Source organism: Arachis hypogaea, chromosome 13 (genome assembly GCF_003086295.3).
Source record: "Arachis hypogaea cultivar Tifrunner chromosome 13, arahy.Tifrunner.gnm2.J5K5, whole genome shotgun sequence".
Taxonomy (NCBI): Eukaryota; Viridiplantae; Streptophyta; class Magnoliopsida; order Fabales; family Fabaceae; genus Arachis; species Arachis hypogaea.
In genome coordinates this window covers 29,236,735-29,255,864 of record NC_092048.1, presented here as the reverse complement: position 1 = coordinate 29,255,864, position 19,130 = coordinate 29,236,735, and the positions used below count along the sequence as shown (strand labels likewise).

General features: G+C 35.4%; 2 protein-coding genes and 1 long non-coding RNA gene across 4 annotated transcripts; all 3 read left to right on the top strand.

The window, feature by feature from the left end:
• The first annotated feature begins 4,858 nt into the window (after positions 1-4,858).
• LOC112737875 (uncharacterized) lies at positions 4,859-9,259 on the top strand. The gene is made up of 6 exons (XM_025788016.2): positions 4,859-5,195; positions 6,045-6,284; positions 7,209-7,320; positions 7,423-7,597; positions 8,097-8,337; positions 8,562-9,259. The coding sequence occupies exons 1-6, from the start codon at positions 5,012-5,014 to the stop codon at positions 8,840-8,842; spliced, it is 1,233 nt and encodes a 410-aa protein (XP_025643801.1). The 5' UTR covers positions 4,859-5,011; the 3' UTR covers positions 8,843-9,259.
• A 1,105-nt stretch (positions 9,260-10,364) lies between these two features.
• On the top strand, positions 10,365-11,421 carry LOC140177905 (uncharacterized). 2 transcript variants are annotated; one of them, XR_011869529.1, is made up of 3 exons: positions 10,365-10,721; positions 10,924-11,086; positions 11,204-11,421. It is a non-coding gene; the product is annotated as an uncharacterized lncRNA (long non-coding RNA). The 2 variants fall into 2 exon arrangements; XR_011869528.1 differs by lacking the exon at positions 10,365-10,721 and having other exon boundaries at positions 10,777-11,086.
• Positions 11,422-12,742: 1,321 nt separating this feature from the next.
• On the top strand, positions 12,743-16,345 carry LOC112737874 (uncharacterized). The gene is made up of 6 exons (XM_025788011.3): positions 12,743-13,005; positions 13,331-13,395; positions 13,489-13,518; positions 13,610-14,591; positions 14,806-15,072; positions 15,994-16,345. The coding sequence occupies exons 1-6, from the start codon at positions 12,943-12,945 to the stop codon at positions 16,060-16,062; spliced, it is 1,476 nt and encodes a 491-aa protein (XP_025643796.1). The 5' UTR covers positions 12,743-12,942; the 3' UTR covers positions 16,063-16,345.
• Positions 16,346-19,130: the final 2,785 nt, after the last annotated feature.

The following is a 19,130-nucleotide window of genomic DNA, read 5'->3' as shown; positions in this document are numbered from 1 at the left end:
ACCCGCGCCTTCCAAAGCCAAAGCCAATTGATATTCCTATCCCAATTCACCTTATTCTGAATTAACTATAAATATCCTTATTTAGCAGAGTAAAGAGTGTGCTCCCAACTCCAACCCAAATCACGACCAGAAGCCGAAATATGTACTAAACTAAGAATGTCTTCCCTTAAGTCCATAGGAATAAAAGAGTAAATCCTCTCCAAATGCCAAACTCCATCACGATAAACATCTTCAATGGTCAAAGCAGCCTCACAAATATCAAGAAATTCAACCCTCGCTCCTACTGGCCCAGAGTGCAACCAAGAGTCAAACCAGAAATTCTTAGAAAGAGCTCCCACTTCCCAAACAAACCCTTCCTTTAATACGGAAGCTGTGTGCACAATAGACTTCCATATATACGATGAAGAACCCATTGCTTTAACTGCAAATAGGTTTCTATTCTGGAGGTATTTTTGAAGCATAATCTTGACCCACAGTTTCTCTTGATTCATCAAAATTTGCCAAACTAGCTTTCCTAATAAAGAAAAATTGACCAACCGCGACTCCCGCAAAGCAAGACCTCCAAACTTTTTCGGAGTCGTCAAAACTCTCCAAGATGCTAAATGAAGACCACGGTGATTATGACTACCACACCAAATGAAACTTCTAGTAAACTTATCAATGTTAGAGCACACACCTGATGGAAAAAGGCTTACTTGCATCCTATAAATAGGTATAGAAGATAAAACTGATTTAGCAAGGCAAATCCGACCAGCTTTATTAAGGAAGCGACCTTTCCAAGATGCTAGCCTATTAGTAAGCTTATCAACCACATCATTAAAATCAGCTTTAGTAACTCTGCCATGCTTAAGGGGGACACCAAGGTATTTTCCCAGAGAATTAACAAATCGGATAGAAGAAATACCAGTGAAGAGATCCTTGCGTTGTCTAGAAACATTCATAGAACAGATAGCACGAGATTTTTTAAAATTCACCTTCATACCAGATGCTCTGCAAAAGGTGGCCATAGTGTCCAAAACATGAAGCACTTGAGATTTCTTCGCTTTGCAAAAAAGGATAAGGTCGTCTGCAAAAAGGAGATGGGAGATTACAGGACCTCCCCTAGACACAGTCACTGGTTTCCATCTACCAACCTCCACTTGCCTAGCAATGAGGCAACTCAACCTCTCCATACAAATAACAAATAAATAAGGAGACATCGGGTCTCCTTGCCTCAAACCCCTCTTTGGCTGAAAACCATCCAACCGGTTACCATTCCACATTAGAGAAAGGGAGGAAGACTTTACACATTTCATAATAAGAGAAACATTAGTACCTGGAAAGCCAAACATTAGGAGAGATTGCTCCAAAAACTCCCAGCTCACCCTGTCATAAGCCTTTTCTATGTCAATTTTAAAAGCAAGAACACCTTTCTTTGATTTGGTTTTCTTCATAAAATGGAGAACTTCCTGGGCTACAATGATATTGTCTGGGGCACCCCTTCCAGGAATAAACCCTCCCTGCAGAGGACCAATGATATCTTGTAGAAAAGGTCGTAACCTCTCCACAACCACCTTAGTTATAATCTTGTAGATGACATTACAGAGGCTGATAGGACGAAACTCTTTCATGCGAGACGGGTTATCAACTTTAGGAATCAGCACCACCAAAGTGTCAAACAGAGCACTATCCAGATCAAACCCAGCGAAAGCCTTCTTAACAAGTTCCCATACCTCTGTACCAACCACTTCCCAATATTCCTTGAAGAAAAAAGCCTGAAAACCATCGGCACCTGGGGCCTTAAAAGAGTTCATGCCCATAACCACCTTCCTAACCTCTTCTTTAGAAACATTTCTTATGAGACTTTCAATAGCCTCACGAGATAAAGAAGGTAATTCCTGATCCCCCATCACATCAAGTTCTACCTGTTCCACATTACAAAAAAGATCTCTATAAAATCCAATTGCACATTCTTCGAGTTCTTGCGGATCAGTACTCCATCTTCCATCCTCCAAAAACAACCCCTGAACCTTGTTACGCTTCCTCCGCATAATGGTTTGCATATGAAAGAACTTAGTATTTCTATCTCCAAATCTGACCCAGTGCTCTCGGGATTTTTGATACCAAAACAACTCCTCTTGCATAAGCAGATTACTATATTCAGCCTGTAACTCCCTTTCTTCCTGTATGAGGGATAAAGCATCAACTCTCTCCATTCGCTGTTGGATACTGGTCACACGCCTCTCCAATTCCCTCTTTCTTTTAAAAATATTCCCAAAGACATCTCGGTTAAAGGCCAAAGCATCATCTCTGACCTGAGAAAGGCAACGAATAGGATTGGGTCTACCCTTGTCCCAAGCACCCCTGACCACCGACAAAAAACTTGGGTGATAAGACCAAGCTACTTGAAAACGGAAAGGTTTTACCCCGACTCTTCTATCATTACCTTGACATCGTATCATAATGGGACAGTGGTCAGAATGCATCCTCGCTAAATTCTCCACATAGCTTTCCGAAAAACGAAAATACCAAGTATCAGTAGCCACAGCCCTATCTAGCCTCTTCGAGATGAACCGATTACCCTGCATATGTCTGAACCAAGTGTACAAAGATCCATGGGCTCCCAAATCAATCAAACCACACTCATCTAGGAGAGCTCCAAACCGCTCTGCCCTTCGAGAGACAAAGTTCCCACCTTTAACCTCAGATGAAAGAAGGATCTCATTAAAATCCCCAATAGCTAATAAAGGACATGAATAATTTTTAGAAAAATCTGTCAAAACCCTCCAAGCTTCTTCCCTTTTGCTAGGAACGGGACTTGCATAAATTGCTGCACAGACCCAAGAAAAACCGCCATTCGAAAACTCAACACACACCACTTGCGAACTCGCTGCCACGACATTGCAAGATACTCCGGGCCATGCAGAGAGCACCCAAATACCTCCACTATGCCCCTGAGCTTCTTCAATATGAATAGGAGTATAACCTAATCTGTTCCAAAAGACAGCCATCTTTTGGAAAGCACAATGAGTCTCTAAAATGATAAAAACGTACGGATGAAAATTCTTCACCAATTGTTTCAGATGCACCCGAGCCAGCTTATTTCCAGCTCCTCTCACATTCCAAGCTATAATGTTTGCACAATCCATATTAATATTACTTGGAGTGAGACCCACACCTCAGATTATTTGAGGGTAGTGAGTGGGGTCTCCACTGTAACCACACTGTGCCCATTCTCAACCGGAGAATTCTGAAGAGAATTAGGCCTTAATCTCTTTAAATTGCTTTTGAATGGCGTTTTAGAAGTCCCCGCGCCTTGCGAATAAGCCCCTGCCCATTCTGAACCAGGTCCTTGCTTGCCACCCGTCACACCTTGAGTAGAGGTAAAACCTGACGAAGCTAATTTAAAGTTCCTTGCTTGTTTTAACACTTGATTGCCCTTACTTATGTGTAAAGATGATTCAACCACATTGATGCCTTTCATAGCAGGTTCTCCTTTAGCAACATAATTAGAAGATTTATCCACATAAACTTTTTTGGACTTATCCTGGTCATGCCTACCCAAAAAGACCTTCTTGCCCTTTGCCTTTCTTTCCACTTTGGTCCACGTTGTATCCCCTGCATGTGCCCCTTCCATTACATGCACTTCCTTATCCTTATTCTTCTCTATCCCAATTGTAGTACTACCAAAAACAAAAGGCTTCTCAATATTAGAAGAAAATGGCACCTGATCTATCTTCTCATGATCTTGTTCCTTGTCTTCATTCACCCCTGTTTTATCAATGTTCGCTGAAATTGAACTAATCAATTTACAGTCCACACCAACATGCCCATAACAACCACACGTATTGCAGACCAACTCAAGGCTTTCATATTCAACATCCAAAATCCTCCCATCCACCTCAACACTACGAGTAATGGGAATGCCTAAATCAATCTCCACACAAGCCCTTGCATACTTCCCTCTTGCTGCCATCTTAGTTGCTACATCGACTTTCACTGGCTTTCCCACCGCAGTGGCGATCCTCAACATAGCCTTCTCATGGTAGTAACGAATCCCTAAGCCGTAAAAGCGTACCCATACCATGGTGGATCCAAAAACCTCCTCCTCTGAATAAAACTCAGGTAACCATGGTTTTACAGCAAGATAGAACCCAGATATCATCCAAGGACCACCAAGTAATACCCTCTCCTGATCTTCGAAAGCATCAAACTTCACCGGAAAATAACCATTTCCTACATCCAGAACTTGAAATCCACCCTTCAATCTCCACACCATACCCAGCTTATGCACCATTGTCGTGTAACTCATATGCTTGCCCAAGACTTTGACGACGATCGTTTCCTTATATAGTACAGATAACGCCGCCAGCCCTTCTTCTGAGAAGATGACCCGAGGAGGATGCGAATCCCTGTGGTTTCCTTTGATCACCTTGGCTAGCCTCTCTCCATCTAAAGCCTCATTCCAAAGCATAGGAGACGGAGACTTCTGTCCAGTCACCATGTCGCGGAAGGAAACCTTTTGAAAGCCATGTTCTTCCTTAGAAACCCTAGTACCCTCCTCCTTCTCACCAGATACAAACCCCCCGACGCTCTCCCCCTTAATTCTACCGCCGGCATTACTGGTTACCTCACTGTGTGTCACCCTCTTCGTGAACCCCCGTTCACTCCATCACTCATACCTAAACCCTAGCAGAAAAAATACAGAAAGAGTGAATTATATGTACAAAAAGTTTTAAATATTACAGTATCTATGATATTATGTCTAATTTACTAAAAAAAAAATAAAACAATATTAAATAAATTTTAAATATTTAATTTTTATTTTATATATTTTATTTTTTATTTATAAAAATAAATTAGACCGTTTAAACACCATAAAACTCAACTTAAAAGATTGCCTTCCGATCTCGGTCTGCACTCATCGCCTGGTCTCTGCCCAATCCAAGCCAAATACCCCCAAAGTCTCGATTCCATTAACCAAAATCCCCAGTTCGTAAACCCTAATTTGATCACCGAATCAAGAAGATCGATGTGGGCAGCTTCCTGCCTTGCGTCATGCTGTGCCGCGTGCGCATGCGACGCGTGCCGGACTGTCGTTTCGGGAATCAGCCGCCGTTCAGCGAGGATCGCCTACTGCGGCCTGTTCGCCTTCTCCCTCGTCGTCGCATGGATCCTCCGCGAAGTCGCTGCTCCTTTGATGGAGTCTCTTCCTTGTAACTCTTCGCTTCTTCAATTTCACTTTTTTTCCCCTCTTTTCTTTATTTCTTTCCAGTCGTGTTTGTGTTTTACAATTTATTTGTTTTTTTTGTTTCGCTTGTCGAATGTACCAAAGATGTGGCAAACTTTGAATTAATCCTGATTTTGGCAATTTCTGTTGGACATTGTGTTTTGTTTGATCACATTACTGATATGTGTATTACTTTTTGGGATTTGAATGAAATTTTGTTGTCTTTCATTTTTAGTTTTATTGTTTGTTGTGGCAATTGCATGTGCAATTTTTGGGCAGTACGTATAGTTGGAAAAAAGATATACTCACTTGATTGGTAACTGATGAAGTGAGAAATTGAGGGTTTAAATCACCTTGAATTTATAACTTCCATCATATCTGACCCCAATTTCTTTCAAGGTGATTAGAGTAACTTTTTCACCTTGCCAACCTCCTCACTTGGAGCTTGATCCTTTTGATCATTATAAGTGTTAAAAGGTTTATTTATGAATTCTGAGATTGATTACTGTCAAAGTCAAATAGTTTGGAAAGTATTTAGTTGGATCATTTTTAAAAAAAATTATCAATTTATCTCTGAGATGGATTTTGAATCTACGTATTTCTTTTGTTAGTAATTCTTTAGAAATTAGCTTTTGTCAATGATCTCTGTTATTTTATGGAACCCAAATGCTTACTTTTTCGGCCTTCGTTTTTCATCTCCTGACGTGCTAGCAAATAAGTGGTAACTGGGTTGATGATTTTGCTTAGGTTAACTGGATGGTCAGATATGATGATGACGATGTCATAACTCCTTATTATGTGATGAGGAAACTAATGTACTTGGTACTTGTTGTAGGGATCAATCACTTTAAACATACCCCTAGCAGAGAATGGTTTGAAACAGATGCAGTTTTGCGAGTTAGCTTGGGGAACTTTCTCTTTTTCACTATTCTAGCAGTTCTAATGATTGGCGTCAAGAACCAGAAGGATCCTCGTGATGGTTTGCATCACGGAGGTTGGATGATGAAAATAATTTGTTGGTTCCTTCTGGTAATCTTTATGTTTTTCCTTCCAAATGAGCTCATCAGCTTTTATGGTAAGTGTTTCTTCTAAATTTTTTTCATCTATTTACTTGAGCTGATTCCTTATACTTAAGTAACTTGACTACCAGGCGACACTAAATTTCTTGATTGATATCATATATGAGGGCTTATCAGTTATCACACACTTAAAAGTGTTGGTTTGAAGAGCCTGAGGTTATTGAAAAATGGACACTGCATCTTGAATGAAAAGTGGAAAATGTAGATAAAGATTTTCTAAGTTGTTTAGCAAACTGGAATACTATCAATTATTGGTTTGAGTCCTGAATATTTTTTTTCCCGTAACTAATATATGAATGCTTAAATCATCCTATAACTTTCTTTAATTTCCCAGCTTAGTGATTCCTTCTTTGATCCATGTAAAGATAACCCAATTTTTAAAATTTGCTGTTGACAATGTCACACTGGCCCCCCTTTTTAACCCCACCTTGAGACTGCTTATGTAAGCTTTTGAATAAATCTTAACTTGATTGGTAAAAGCAAACAAGAGAATATGCTAAATGTTGCAAATGAGGTTGTTGAGATGGATTAGTGGGAAGACAACTAGATAGGATTATGAATGAGTACACCATACAAAGTGGGACAACGCCAATTTTAGGGATGGAAAAGTCTCCTCTCAAGTAGTTTGCATCTATTTGGAGAAGACCTTTAGAGGTCATACTCCTAGTAAGGTGATTGGACTAGACAAAGGAGTTCTATAACTAGAGAGACCCAAAAAAGTATAGGAGGGTTATTAAATATTTATATGCTAATTATTTAAGCATGGATATGATTCTTAATAGAGCCTTATGGCCTCATTTGATCTAACCTTCTGGGACAAGGCGTAGTTGTTGCCTAGTTTGACAAGCCTTTTTCCTATAGGTTTTGCATGTAATTTATTTCATTGTTTATGATTATCTTGAAGTATGTTCTCTTTGCAGAAACCATATCAAAGTTTGGCTCGGGTATGTTTCTTCTAGTTCAAGTTGTGCTCTTGTTAGGTTTTGTTCATCGATGGAATGACACCTGGGTTGGATATGATGAACAATTCTGGTTAGTTTTAGACGTTGTTTGACATCTGTGATAGCTGTGGCTTTTCTTGACATTATATATTTACATGAGGATTTTCAGTATTTAAATGTTCTTTTCATACAGGTATGTTGCTCTGTTTGTGGTTTCACTTGTTTGTTATGTGGCTTCATTTGTGTTCTCGGGAGTTCTTTTTCACTTCTTCACACCATCTGGACAAGACTGTGGAATCAATACCTTCTTTATTACAATGACCCTCCTTCTTGCATTTGTTTTTGCTATTGTTGCTTTGCACCCTGCGGTAAGTTATTGACTTCTCATTGCAGTTAACCACTTCTAATTTGGTTTCCTTTTAATATATATTGAATGCTTGTTTGTCAGTTGTCTTTTCCTATGATATTTGATATCACATCTTGAAACTTGGGAGGTTCTAGAGGTTACTGTTTCCGTTTTCACTTTTAACTTCAAAACAGGGAAAAATATTATCCTGTGCAAGTTCATATGTAATCTGTTATTCTGTTATGGTGTTATGTTCTAAACCTGGTCTTATCTGCTGTGTTTATCATATTGATTCAATTCAATGTTTTTTATGGATTGAGAATTTCATGAAGATGACATATGTTCCTTCCCGTTGGCTTAAGATGCTATTGAAGTTTTAGATTTGGTTGAAGGATTAATTAGTGGATCATAATCTTGTATGCAAAAATAGTTTATGCTATATAACAAATATGCACAAGTATTCATGATTGTAGATGTAAATGTGTCTGCAATTGAGGTCTTTGAATTCTTTTTGTATACAGGTAAATGGGAGCATTCTGCCTGCTTCAGTAATTTCATTATACTGTACTTATCTCTGCTATAGTGCATTGTCTAGTGAACCCCGAGATTACGAGTGCAATGGCCTCCACAAACACTCAAAAGCCGTTTCAACTGGCACCCTTACTTTGGGCTTGCTTACGACAGTTCTATCTGTTGTGTATTCTGCTGTGCGTGCTGGATCTTCTGCCACAGTGCTTTCCCCACCAAGCTCTCCTCGTGCTGGTAAATTCTCAAAATCTAATATTTGTCATGATATGCCATACTCATATTCATAAGTATATATCTGAACATGGAATGCAATCATATGGATATATGATAGCCGTGAAGCTGAATTTTATTTTTTGATGTTGATGCCATGAAGAACATAACTATTTATAATATTGTACTTGATGAACATCAATTCCCCACGATATTAAATATCTGCCGCCATTATGGTAATTATGCAGGGAAGCCTTTGCTTCCGTTGGATGGAAAGGAGGAAGTTGAGAATGAGAAAGCAAAGCCGGTTACATATTCATATGCCTTTTTCCACTTGATTTTCTCTCTTGCGAGCATGTATTCTGCAATGCTTCTGACAGGTTGGTCAACTTCTGTTGGAGAGACTGGGAAGTTGGTTGATGTCGGGTGGCCTTCTGTGTGGGTTCGGATTGTCACTTGCTGGGCTACTGCTCTGCTCTACTTATGGTCACTTGTGGCGCCAATTATGTTCCCAGAAAGGGAGTTTTAACTCTAAATGCCATCCTCCCCAGTTTCAAGGTTTATGGGGAAAAAGGTTGTGTGTAACTTAACATATTTGTTGCAGATGTGTTGCCTTCATTATCTGTAATTAAATAATATGTATGGTATGCATCTACGTCAACATAACGGCAGAAACGTGCGTTATGAATGACAACTTTGAATAGGGTGTGTATGGTGAAAATATTTGTACCCCGAAAAATTACTCTGCATGTCTCCCAGCATCCTTCGCCATTCGTAGTTTCTAAACAAAGCATGCGAAAGGGCCATATCTGCGTTTCTGTGTCGGCTAAGGATTTATTAGCCCGCTTTAAAGGAAGGTTGCCGATAGCCTTTTCAAATAATTATGATTTGAACCTTATTTATTATCCAAAATTATAAATATTCTCATGAATTGTGATATTTTAAATGTTGGTATTGCCATGGATGTGGTTGGAATTTCAGTTCTAGATTCCTACTTGCTTCATTAATTTTGGGGGAAAAAGTATTAACTTTGTGGTTTGATTCAACTTATGAACCATTGGGGAGATACACCAGTATGAAATGATTGCTTTGGAGAGGGATGGAAAAATTTTTAATTTAGAAAAGAGTAAAGTGATAAATTTTTTCTTGAAGATTCATACTTCGAACATATTAATTCTTAAAGAAAAAAAAAAGTACTTATGGAATCTTCTACGGTATTCCCCAATCCGACAGGTTAAGGACTAATCTGTTGTGGATCTGAGCTCTATTTAAGGGTTTGCCGTTGGCCAATGAGTTGCTACATATACAAAGCGGGGTTCGAACTCTCGACATTTGCTTAAGTGAACGAGTAAGTTGACCACTCGACCAACTCAAGTTGGTTCGGACAAGTTAGTTTAAATTAAGACTTTCTATCCAAATTATAGGAGTTAATTTGAAGGTAATGGGTCTACATTTGTTATTCTAGAGAATTTTATTGGTATTTTTTATTTTTCAGAGGTTAATATGTTCCATGTAAATTTTTAGGAGTTTATTTGTCACTTTACTCTTTAAAAAATCATTAACAAAATTGGAAAAAGGAAGCAATATGGTGGCCACAAAAATTATCTGAGATAACTAATTAATCTGGAGAGATTAATCTAGAGAGATTCATCAATGGAGCTACCATGAAAATTTGGATGGAATAGTTTGCTTTGTTTATCAACTTCAACATCAACACCAAATCCATCAACAAATGCACTTGCCTCAATTCTACAAAGTTTTATCTTTTTGAGAAAAATCTGTTACTAATAATTAGATTTCGATTTTGAGGGGAAGCTATTAGTATTTTAAAAAATAATCAAAAAAATTTGTTTTGGTATAACATGACTAAAAAGATGCCCAAAGACTACTAATTATAAACTAAACGGGATAAGGTAGTCTTTTGTTCATCATCAGTTAAAATTCTAATAACCTCTCTAAAAGATGTATCCAACAAATGATATCCTATCTCAAGATCTAAACTAATCTGAACTAGATAATCAACACATCTATTTCTTTTCAGGATATATTTACCAAAAGAACATCCCAAGTTTTCTTTTTCGAGCAACTAATACTTCTCAAAAGGGCATTAGAATTTTGCTAAAATTTCCTTCCCCATTAATTTTGCTAATCACCGTTTAAGAGTCACACTGCACTACCAATTTCCTAATGCCCATAGTCCATGCAAGTTCAAGCCCTTTCTCGATGCCCCAAAGTTCTGTCTTGTACGCCAAACAACTCCCAAAATGAGAGAAACCTGCTGCCCATCTTTCGTTTGCGTCTTGCAGCAACCCTCCGCGTTTCCGTCCTTTGAGTCGTCTGTGTTTAGCGCTGTCCACCCTAGTAGTGGTGGAGTCCAACTAATGTGGATCTCCTCTCTTTTCTTTGTGGTCATTCTTCTCCTCCTCTTATTAAATGCTTCTTTTGATTCTTCCACACTTTTAGGATTAACTTCTTTGATAATTTTGTTCATTTACTTCTCTTTCTCCATGTCCACATTTTTCAGCAAGTAAAGATGAAGATATCTAGCTAATTGTGTCTTTGGCTTTGACCCAATTGGTTATCTAAATTGAAAGTCATCCATTGTTGCAGGTTATTATTGTTGAAGAAATTCATTGCACTTTCGGGTTTGATAAGCTGCATCCACGTTCTTGAAACCTTCGGACAGTCTCTGATGGTGTGGATAATGTCCCCGCTCATTTACATTGCAAATTGGGAAGATTTCACTACCCCCAAATAGACAAACTCTTCTTTGGTAAGTTAAAATTCTCCCATGCATAATTCCACAGATGACCGTTTTGGATTTTTGGGCTCCCTCCCACTTCCAAATTTTTGTCAAATGATTTTGATTGGGTTTTGTCCAATGTTGCAGAGCTTTATATGTAGGGATGGCAACACTTCCAAATTGGTTGCAGAGCTCGGGGCGGGTTTTTAGCTGGGGAGTACTTGGAGCAGGATTGAGTTTAGGTAATACTCAATCTGCTATATATATAATTTTAATATATAATATATGTAAAAGATTAATATTATTGTATCATATTTAAGTTTTTACTTTAATTTATGTTATATATATGATTATGATTATATAAATTTTAAAATTTAATTTATTGAATTTTAATAATTATAGAGGAGGATACCAACGATTTAGGATTCAACTTTTTACTACCTACGGGTAAGAGCGGAATGGGTTTTATGTGGCTCCTACAAAAAAATTTCCATCTTCTGTTTTTTTTTTTTTTTTTTTAGTCATGATCTTCTGTTTGTCTCCAACCAATTCTGTCTTCTTCTCTATCATGTGATGGTGCTGGTGAAGCTAGAATCTTCAACACATAGTCTTCTGGTAGGTAGTTTCTGAGTTTGTTTGTGTCCCAATTGCCTCAAATATTAGTCCATTCTCACACTGAACTCACAATCTATTATTGTTTGGATTGCAAATTCCAGTAGGTTTCTAGTATCATTTACCCAGGGATCAAGCCCAAAAATGCTGTTAAGCCCATCTCCTATGAAGTTAATTGAGTGCTCCTTAAACATAGGTCATAGTTTCATAAGTTCCTTCTAAAGAGGTGAGTCTCAATTTCTTAAAAAGAATTTTAAACCAAAACAAATACAAAAAGATGAAAATGGACTATTAGTGATAGTTTGGATTAAATTTTGGGTGAGATCTAAAATATTAAAATTTTAAAATCCAAAAAATTACATTTTTTAGTATATAATTAATAATAGTTTGATAAAATTATTTAAATAGAAAAATTCACTACAAAAAAATTTTAAAATATGAACAAAAAAATTATTTTGTAATAATTTTATTATGTTTACTATTTTATGTGAAGAATATTTTTGTTTATTAAAGTGTGAAAAATGAGATTAAAATTAGTAGGATTAAAAAATATTAAAAATTTATATTATGAAAATAATAAAAAAATTTATATAAAAAATGATTTGATTAAATTTTTTTAATTTTAGAGACAAAAATAATTTATATGTGTATATTCAGAGATTAATTTAACTCTAAATAATATTATAACAAGTTAGATAATACTTAAAAATTAACCTACTATATTATAAAGTCACTGTAATACTTAATGTGATACGTCATTATATAAATGACAAATGACAAAAAGATCGATTTAACTATTTTAAGAATTAATATAACTACTTTAATTAAAAATTAATTAAAAAATAGATGATCTTTTAACATGGAATTTTAGTTTTAACCCATATTTTAATTGAAAAGGGCCTTCGTTAACAAGTTCAAATGTCTCTTCAATTCTATTTTGAATGCTACGCCAACGGTCGAATATTCCATACCATGCAAACGAACGATCTCGATCGTACACTAGGGCTCCCTTATATCATCCAACGGGGCTAAATCTCCATATTGAATAAGATAGGAGCACAAACCTGAAACGCCGTCGTATTTGAACAACCCTCTTCCTTTTTTTTTTTAGTTTAGCGCGCCATGCCCCCACTTATCTGCGTTCTTCATAATTCCAGTATTCCACCCAACGTAGAGCATCGTACCCTTCCGCTCTGGGCGTCTCCCACTGAATCATCCACACTCCGAAAGATTCAGAGCGTTCTCAGAGGTTAGCTCTTTACTCTTTCGCGATCATGGAAGCTTCGAAAAAGAATGAGATCATCATCAAGGAGGCCAACAATCACTGGACTTTTTTGGTAATCATCCTTAATCTCGTTTAGTCATTGATTCGATCCATTTTCATCAAATTTAGGGTTCCGGCGTGCAGATGTTGAATTCTTGTCACTTTCTCATGTTCTCTATGTCCGTTTCTTATTAATTTTTTTTTCTTGCATTTGAGGTTCAATCGAGTTTGATGATTCTTAAGATAACATCAATCGTTTTTTTGAAGTCTAGAATCATGATGAGGCATAATCGGTTATTATGCTTTTTCTGATAGTTTTCTTATGGTATTGAAAGTGTTGTTCATTTGTTTCTGATTTTGATTTTTCTTTTGGTGTGTGCTGATATGGTGATATACAGGAACATATTGAAGCACCTATGTGGGTAGATTTGACTATTGAAGCTAACTCTTTTAGTGAAGATATGTGAGTTTTCCAATAAAATTCTGTGTTTCATTTTAGTTTTTAAATTACATTCACCACCAGCACGTTTTCATTTTGTTATATGTTGTGTTGCAGAAATGATGACTGGTTCAACACAAGCCACCCGTAAGAACCTCAGGTTTTCAATATTAGGATTGTTCATTTTGAAAACCATGTACGAATGTTACATTGGTGTCACTTGTTAAATCATTGTTAGGTTCCACCAGTGGTCTGCTCGGCAGCTGAAGGCTAAGTTCTCTCATCCTGGACAGGAGAAATTGACATCAGAAGTAGTTGACTCGGATGGACAAGACTCGCAGCAGGTTCCTTCTTCAGTCTCAAGGTCGAGGGGCAAACACTACAATAGCAAGAAATGGGAAGTTATGAATCTGAACAATTTGTTAGACAAGCAACAGGGTTTGAGTAAGAGATGCTTCCAAGCAAGTTCCAGCTTTGGTAATGAGGTGAAGCCCAAAACAAAATCTAATGTTGGCCACCCAAAAGGAATGTTGAGTGAAAATTTAGGACCGAACTTTGAAAGCAAGGCAAGAGGAAAAGCTAAGTCTTCGGCCAGTTGCAGTAAGCCTGTGATTGGAACAAATTTTGTTGATAAAAGGAGTGGTGAAAGCAGTACAAGAAGCACAATAACGTCGGAGGACACTCATCAACAGCAGAAATGTAAAGTGGAACCTACTCAGCTTTGTGATAAAAATGGTAGAAGTTTGTCAGATAGGGGTGTTGGTCTTAGGAAAAGTTGTATAACAGACAGAGCCTCGATAGTTCAGCAACAACAGAAATCAATGGAGGTATGTAGTCAACCTTGTAAAAGTGGAAGTTCGTCAGCTGTAAGTGTTTGTCTTGGTAAAAGTTGTGTTACTAGAAGAGCTTCCAGAATGGAGGTTGCTGGTGATATAATGCAATCAAGGGGTCGTAAATCTTCTTATGGGAACTCTAGTGTTGGATCATCTTCAATCCCTGGTTATGAAGTTAAATTTGTATCAAAACACATCAGAAAGGAAATTGCAGATGGGAATGATGCCGTTACAATGAATCTTGCAGATAAGAATAATTGGAAGCCTGCTAATGTATCTCAGACGCAGACATCTACCTATCTGGTTAAGGGAGCAAAATCAAGCAACAAGCAGGGAAATAGTGTCAATTGTGCAAAACCAGCATGCCTTAGAAATACAAAATCATTGGTAAGAAGCTGCACTGTCCTCAAGTCACCTGTGTTGTATGAAAATTCTGACTTTCTGCCATTCTGATCCATACAAGAAATGTTTATCACCACATGATTATGGATGCATCGATGCATGTTCCCATAGGCTGTTTTTTCCCCCTGCTATTCCCTTTCACATAATTAACAATGCTCAGAGATTATAATGTCAATTAGGCAATTTAACATTTTTGCAGGTCCAATATCGGTCAATACGTCAGACATCTTTGATGCCTGTTAGAGGCAACAAAGAAGATGCTTGTACTGGTGCTAAGAAGAAACTTGGAAAGATAAATAGTTTGACTGGCAAGGGAAAAGAGAATGTTGCAAATACTGTGACATCAAATCCAAAGTGCATTGAAAAAGGTGTTACTAGCGGGCGCATGTTAAAAGATCTTAGAACTACGGAATGCTGTCGTCTGCAGAAGGGCAACGCAGGCTCAGCTGCTCTAGCAAATAAACTGGTATTATAATCAACTGATTTGGTTCACTCTTATTTTGTTTCTCTCGTCCTTACCCTCCCACTCTCGTTTCTCACGCCACCACATCAATATTTTGTTTACAGCCTACTATTATGAACAAATGAACTTTCTGAATCTCTAATATCCCAATCCTTTCTCTAGTGCCCGTTAACCTATCAGAAGCAAAGAACAATGGGATTTATTATCAGACCTACTAGCTGAAGTAATCATAACCAGTCACATGATTAAAATTGTTTGCCAAGGAGTGAATAAATCTCGTCTTTAGGTGATTAAAATCTGGGAGGGATGACCCCCAGGTGGCATATGAACTTTCACAGATTGTGAATGTAGATAATTTTGATATATTAGAAGAGAACATTCAAATCATAATTTGGTCGAAACCAGAATGTAGAGGGCAACAACACTAGAGTATTTGATACGGAGGTGTCAGTTGGATCCATTGTGGTTCACTTTATGGAATGGAAGTTGAATACGGTGTTAATGTATCTTAGAATGGGTGAGGAAGTACCATAAAGGGTTAAAGCAATGCAAGCAAGAATGAGAGAAAGCAGGGACTATTAACTGTAGTGTACTATATTATATTTTTCTAAAACGTGCTGTTGAAATAATATTGTAGATTTTTCATTATGATTTAATAGGGAGCATATAACTCTTTAAGGTTCTGGTTGAGTGTTACAATGTGAATTTCCCATGTGCTAATGACAATCTTATACAATCAAGTGTCATAATGCAATTCTGAATATTACAACCTCATAATCGATAAGCAAAAATTAAGATTATGGGGAAGGTTCTATGTTATTAATATGAGCATATTAGAGTGGAAGTGCATTTTCTTCTCTCTTTTGGATTTCTTTTCCCCTTCAAGTTTATCAAACCTTACTCTAATTAGATTCAATACTGCAGGGAAAAGACAATGATCGACCTGAAGCAAAGAATCGAACTAATCTAGTTCGAAGGATTTACCTACGATAAGTGAGTTAAAGCTCCATGCTAATCCTCCGCATAATCTCTCTGTCTCTCTCAAATTTCTTTTTAGGGACAGAAAATGTTAACTCCATTACAAAATTTTGTCATGTTCATGAAGCCTTTATTACTTCGTGTCATTAAAAAGGGATCAAGAAAGGCCTTACCGTGGTATGTGGTAACTTTTGTATATAAAGCATGAAGAAGCTACTGTTAGTATCATGTCTATGCAGCAAAGCTGGCACCATTTCTAATTTTAGTGACATGGTATACATTTTGTTGCTGCTTACAGTCATTCCGTGATTCTTGCAATATCCTTTTTTGTAGTAGCACTTTCATTATACCATATAATGCACCCAGGTGCTCCTACATAAACTGCATTTTTTCCAATATACCATCGTTTTTAATTTACCGAGGTGCCATCGTTTTGCCAAGTTAGCACCTCGTATATTTTTTTTTCGTGTGCTGGCTGCGAGGCGCCTAAGCAAATCACGCATTCCGTGAAATTTTAGAACCGTATATATTATTGGATGAGAAATATTAGATAACCCTCGGAATTTATTGTTTTTTTGTCATCAATTTAGTTATCAGTATTTAAAAATATTAGACTAAAGTATATTGTTGGATATTAAATTTGAATTAAATTAATGACTAAATATGATTGTATAAAAAATAGATTTTGATGGTCTTCTAACATTTCTTTTATTAGATTTAGCCAAGATGTGTTTTAAGGGCTGATATTTTTAGATATTGACCAAATTTTGGTATACCACTTAATTATTGAATTTTATGGTGTCTTTCAAAATTTTGGAATAGAATAATTTGCAAAGGATGAATTGCAATAGCAGAACTTTTTTTTTTTTAATATGCAGGAGTGTATTGTATCTTTAATATTTAAAAAAGTAATACATACGGAGCACGTATTATATATTTTAATATTAAATATACAATATACAGGTGGTATATTGTCAATACATGGGATATATTCACTGTAGTTAGAATCGAACCGGTGATCGAACCGGTCAAGTTATTGGATCATTGGGTTACTGGTTCAACCGGTGAGTCACTGGTTGAACCGTTTAATCCGGTCCTATATAAATAAAAAATAACTAAAAATTTAAAATACATATTTTCACTAACATTTTAAGAATATTAAACTATTTTAAAATAATATGGAACAGAAATAATAAGTATTTTGTTATTTTTATTCTATCAAATATTTTTATTTTGTTTTTGTATTAAAATAACTATTATTTTTAAATTTTAATAATTTATTAATTAATTTATATCTATTATACTATTATATACTACAAGTATTTATTAAAAGAATAATATTAATATATATTATATAATTATGAAAAAAAAAAGAATATGTGAGTTTATAATTATTATTAAATAAAAATATAATTAAAAATATCGAATTTATAACTAAAATTAAAATAAATTAAATAAAAGTAAGTTATTTGATAAAAGATATATATATATATATATATATATATATATATATATATATATATATATATTATAATTTGCATATAAATGAATTAGAAACGTAACAGCCTAGTGGCTCTGTTAGTATTTTAGTTTTCTGAGGACAGGGGTTCGAACCATAGTTGTCAGAATCGAACCGGTTAACCCAGTATAATTAAATAATTATATAAAATTTAATTATTTTTCTTTATTATAAGTACTTTTATTTTGTTTTTATAAAAATAATTATCATTTTTAAATTTTAATACTTTATTAATTAATTTATATTTATTATATTATTATATTATTATAAGTAAAAACTTACATACAGTTAATTTTCATGTGAAGTTGATATTTAAAAACAGTTAGATGATTTGACAAGTTTAACTAAATATCATCTAACGATTTTCAATTATTAACTTCATATGAAGATAACTACATGTGAGTTTTTACCTATTATTATATACTACAAGTATTTATTGAAAAAATAATATTAATAGATATCATATAATCATAAAAAGAAAAAATAAATTATGGTTAATAATTTTTTTATCTTTTTAATATATATATATAGTTAAATAAAATATAATTGATTTAAAAATGAGTGACTTTAAAATTAAAATTAATTGAATATAAGTAAAATAAAAAATTGCTATATGTATTTATTAAAAATAATATTAATATATTATATAATTATGAAAAGAAAAAATAAATGAGTTTATAATTATTGTTAAATAAAAATATAATTAATTTAAGAATGAGTGAGTTTATAACTAAAATGAAAATAAATTAAATAAAAATAAACTATTTGATGAAAGATATCTATATATATTATAATTTGCATATATATTGTTGAAAATTAACATAGTTTAGCGGCAAAGGAAAGGTTTTGATCTTATAGAAGATAGGGGTTCAAACCCCATATCACACATTTTGGATAATTTTGACTTTCAAACGGATATCACACATTTTGGATAATTTTGACTTTCAAACGGTTCAGTGGTCTTACCGAGTTTGACCGATTCTCATTGGTTCACTTCGGATTTGATCGGTTCGTTTCGGTTTCATACCTTACACGGTCTAAATATCAAACCGGACCGATACTAGATTCGGTTCACCATTTTTTTTATCAAACCGGTCGGTCCGGTTCGGTTCTGCTAACTATGCCTCTAACATTTTGAATAAATTTGCATTTTCAATCGGTTCGATCGGACCGGTCTTGACCGAGTTTGACCGATTTTCAACGATTCATTTCGGATCTGACTGGTTCGTATCGGTTCCCTTCCTTACACGGTCTAACTATCGGACCGGACCGGTATAGGATCCAGTTCACCGATTTTTTGGTTGAACCGATCGGTTCGGTCTGATTTTTACAACTATGATATTGACATTATATGAGGGACATATTGTAATTTTTTATTAAAAAAAACATAACTAAGGTATTATAAAAGAAAGAATAGATTTGTTAGGTTGAGTGTAAGAATGTTTTTTTATTTAGAGAGAAAGTTTTGTATGTGAAAATTTATGTGATGTTATTCCTTTTATAATAACATATAAAAAAATTAAGAGTATATTTTGTTAATATGTTGATAATTAAGTATTAAATA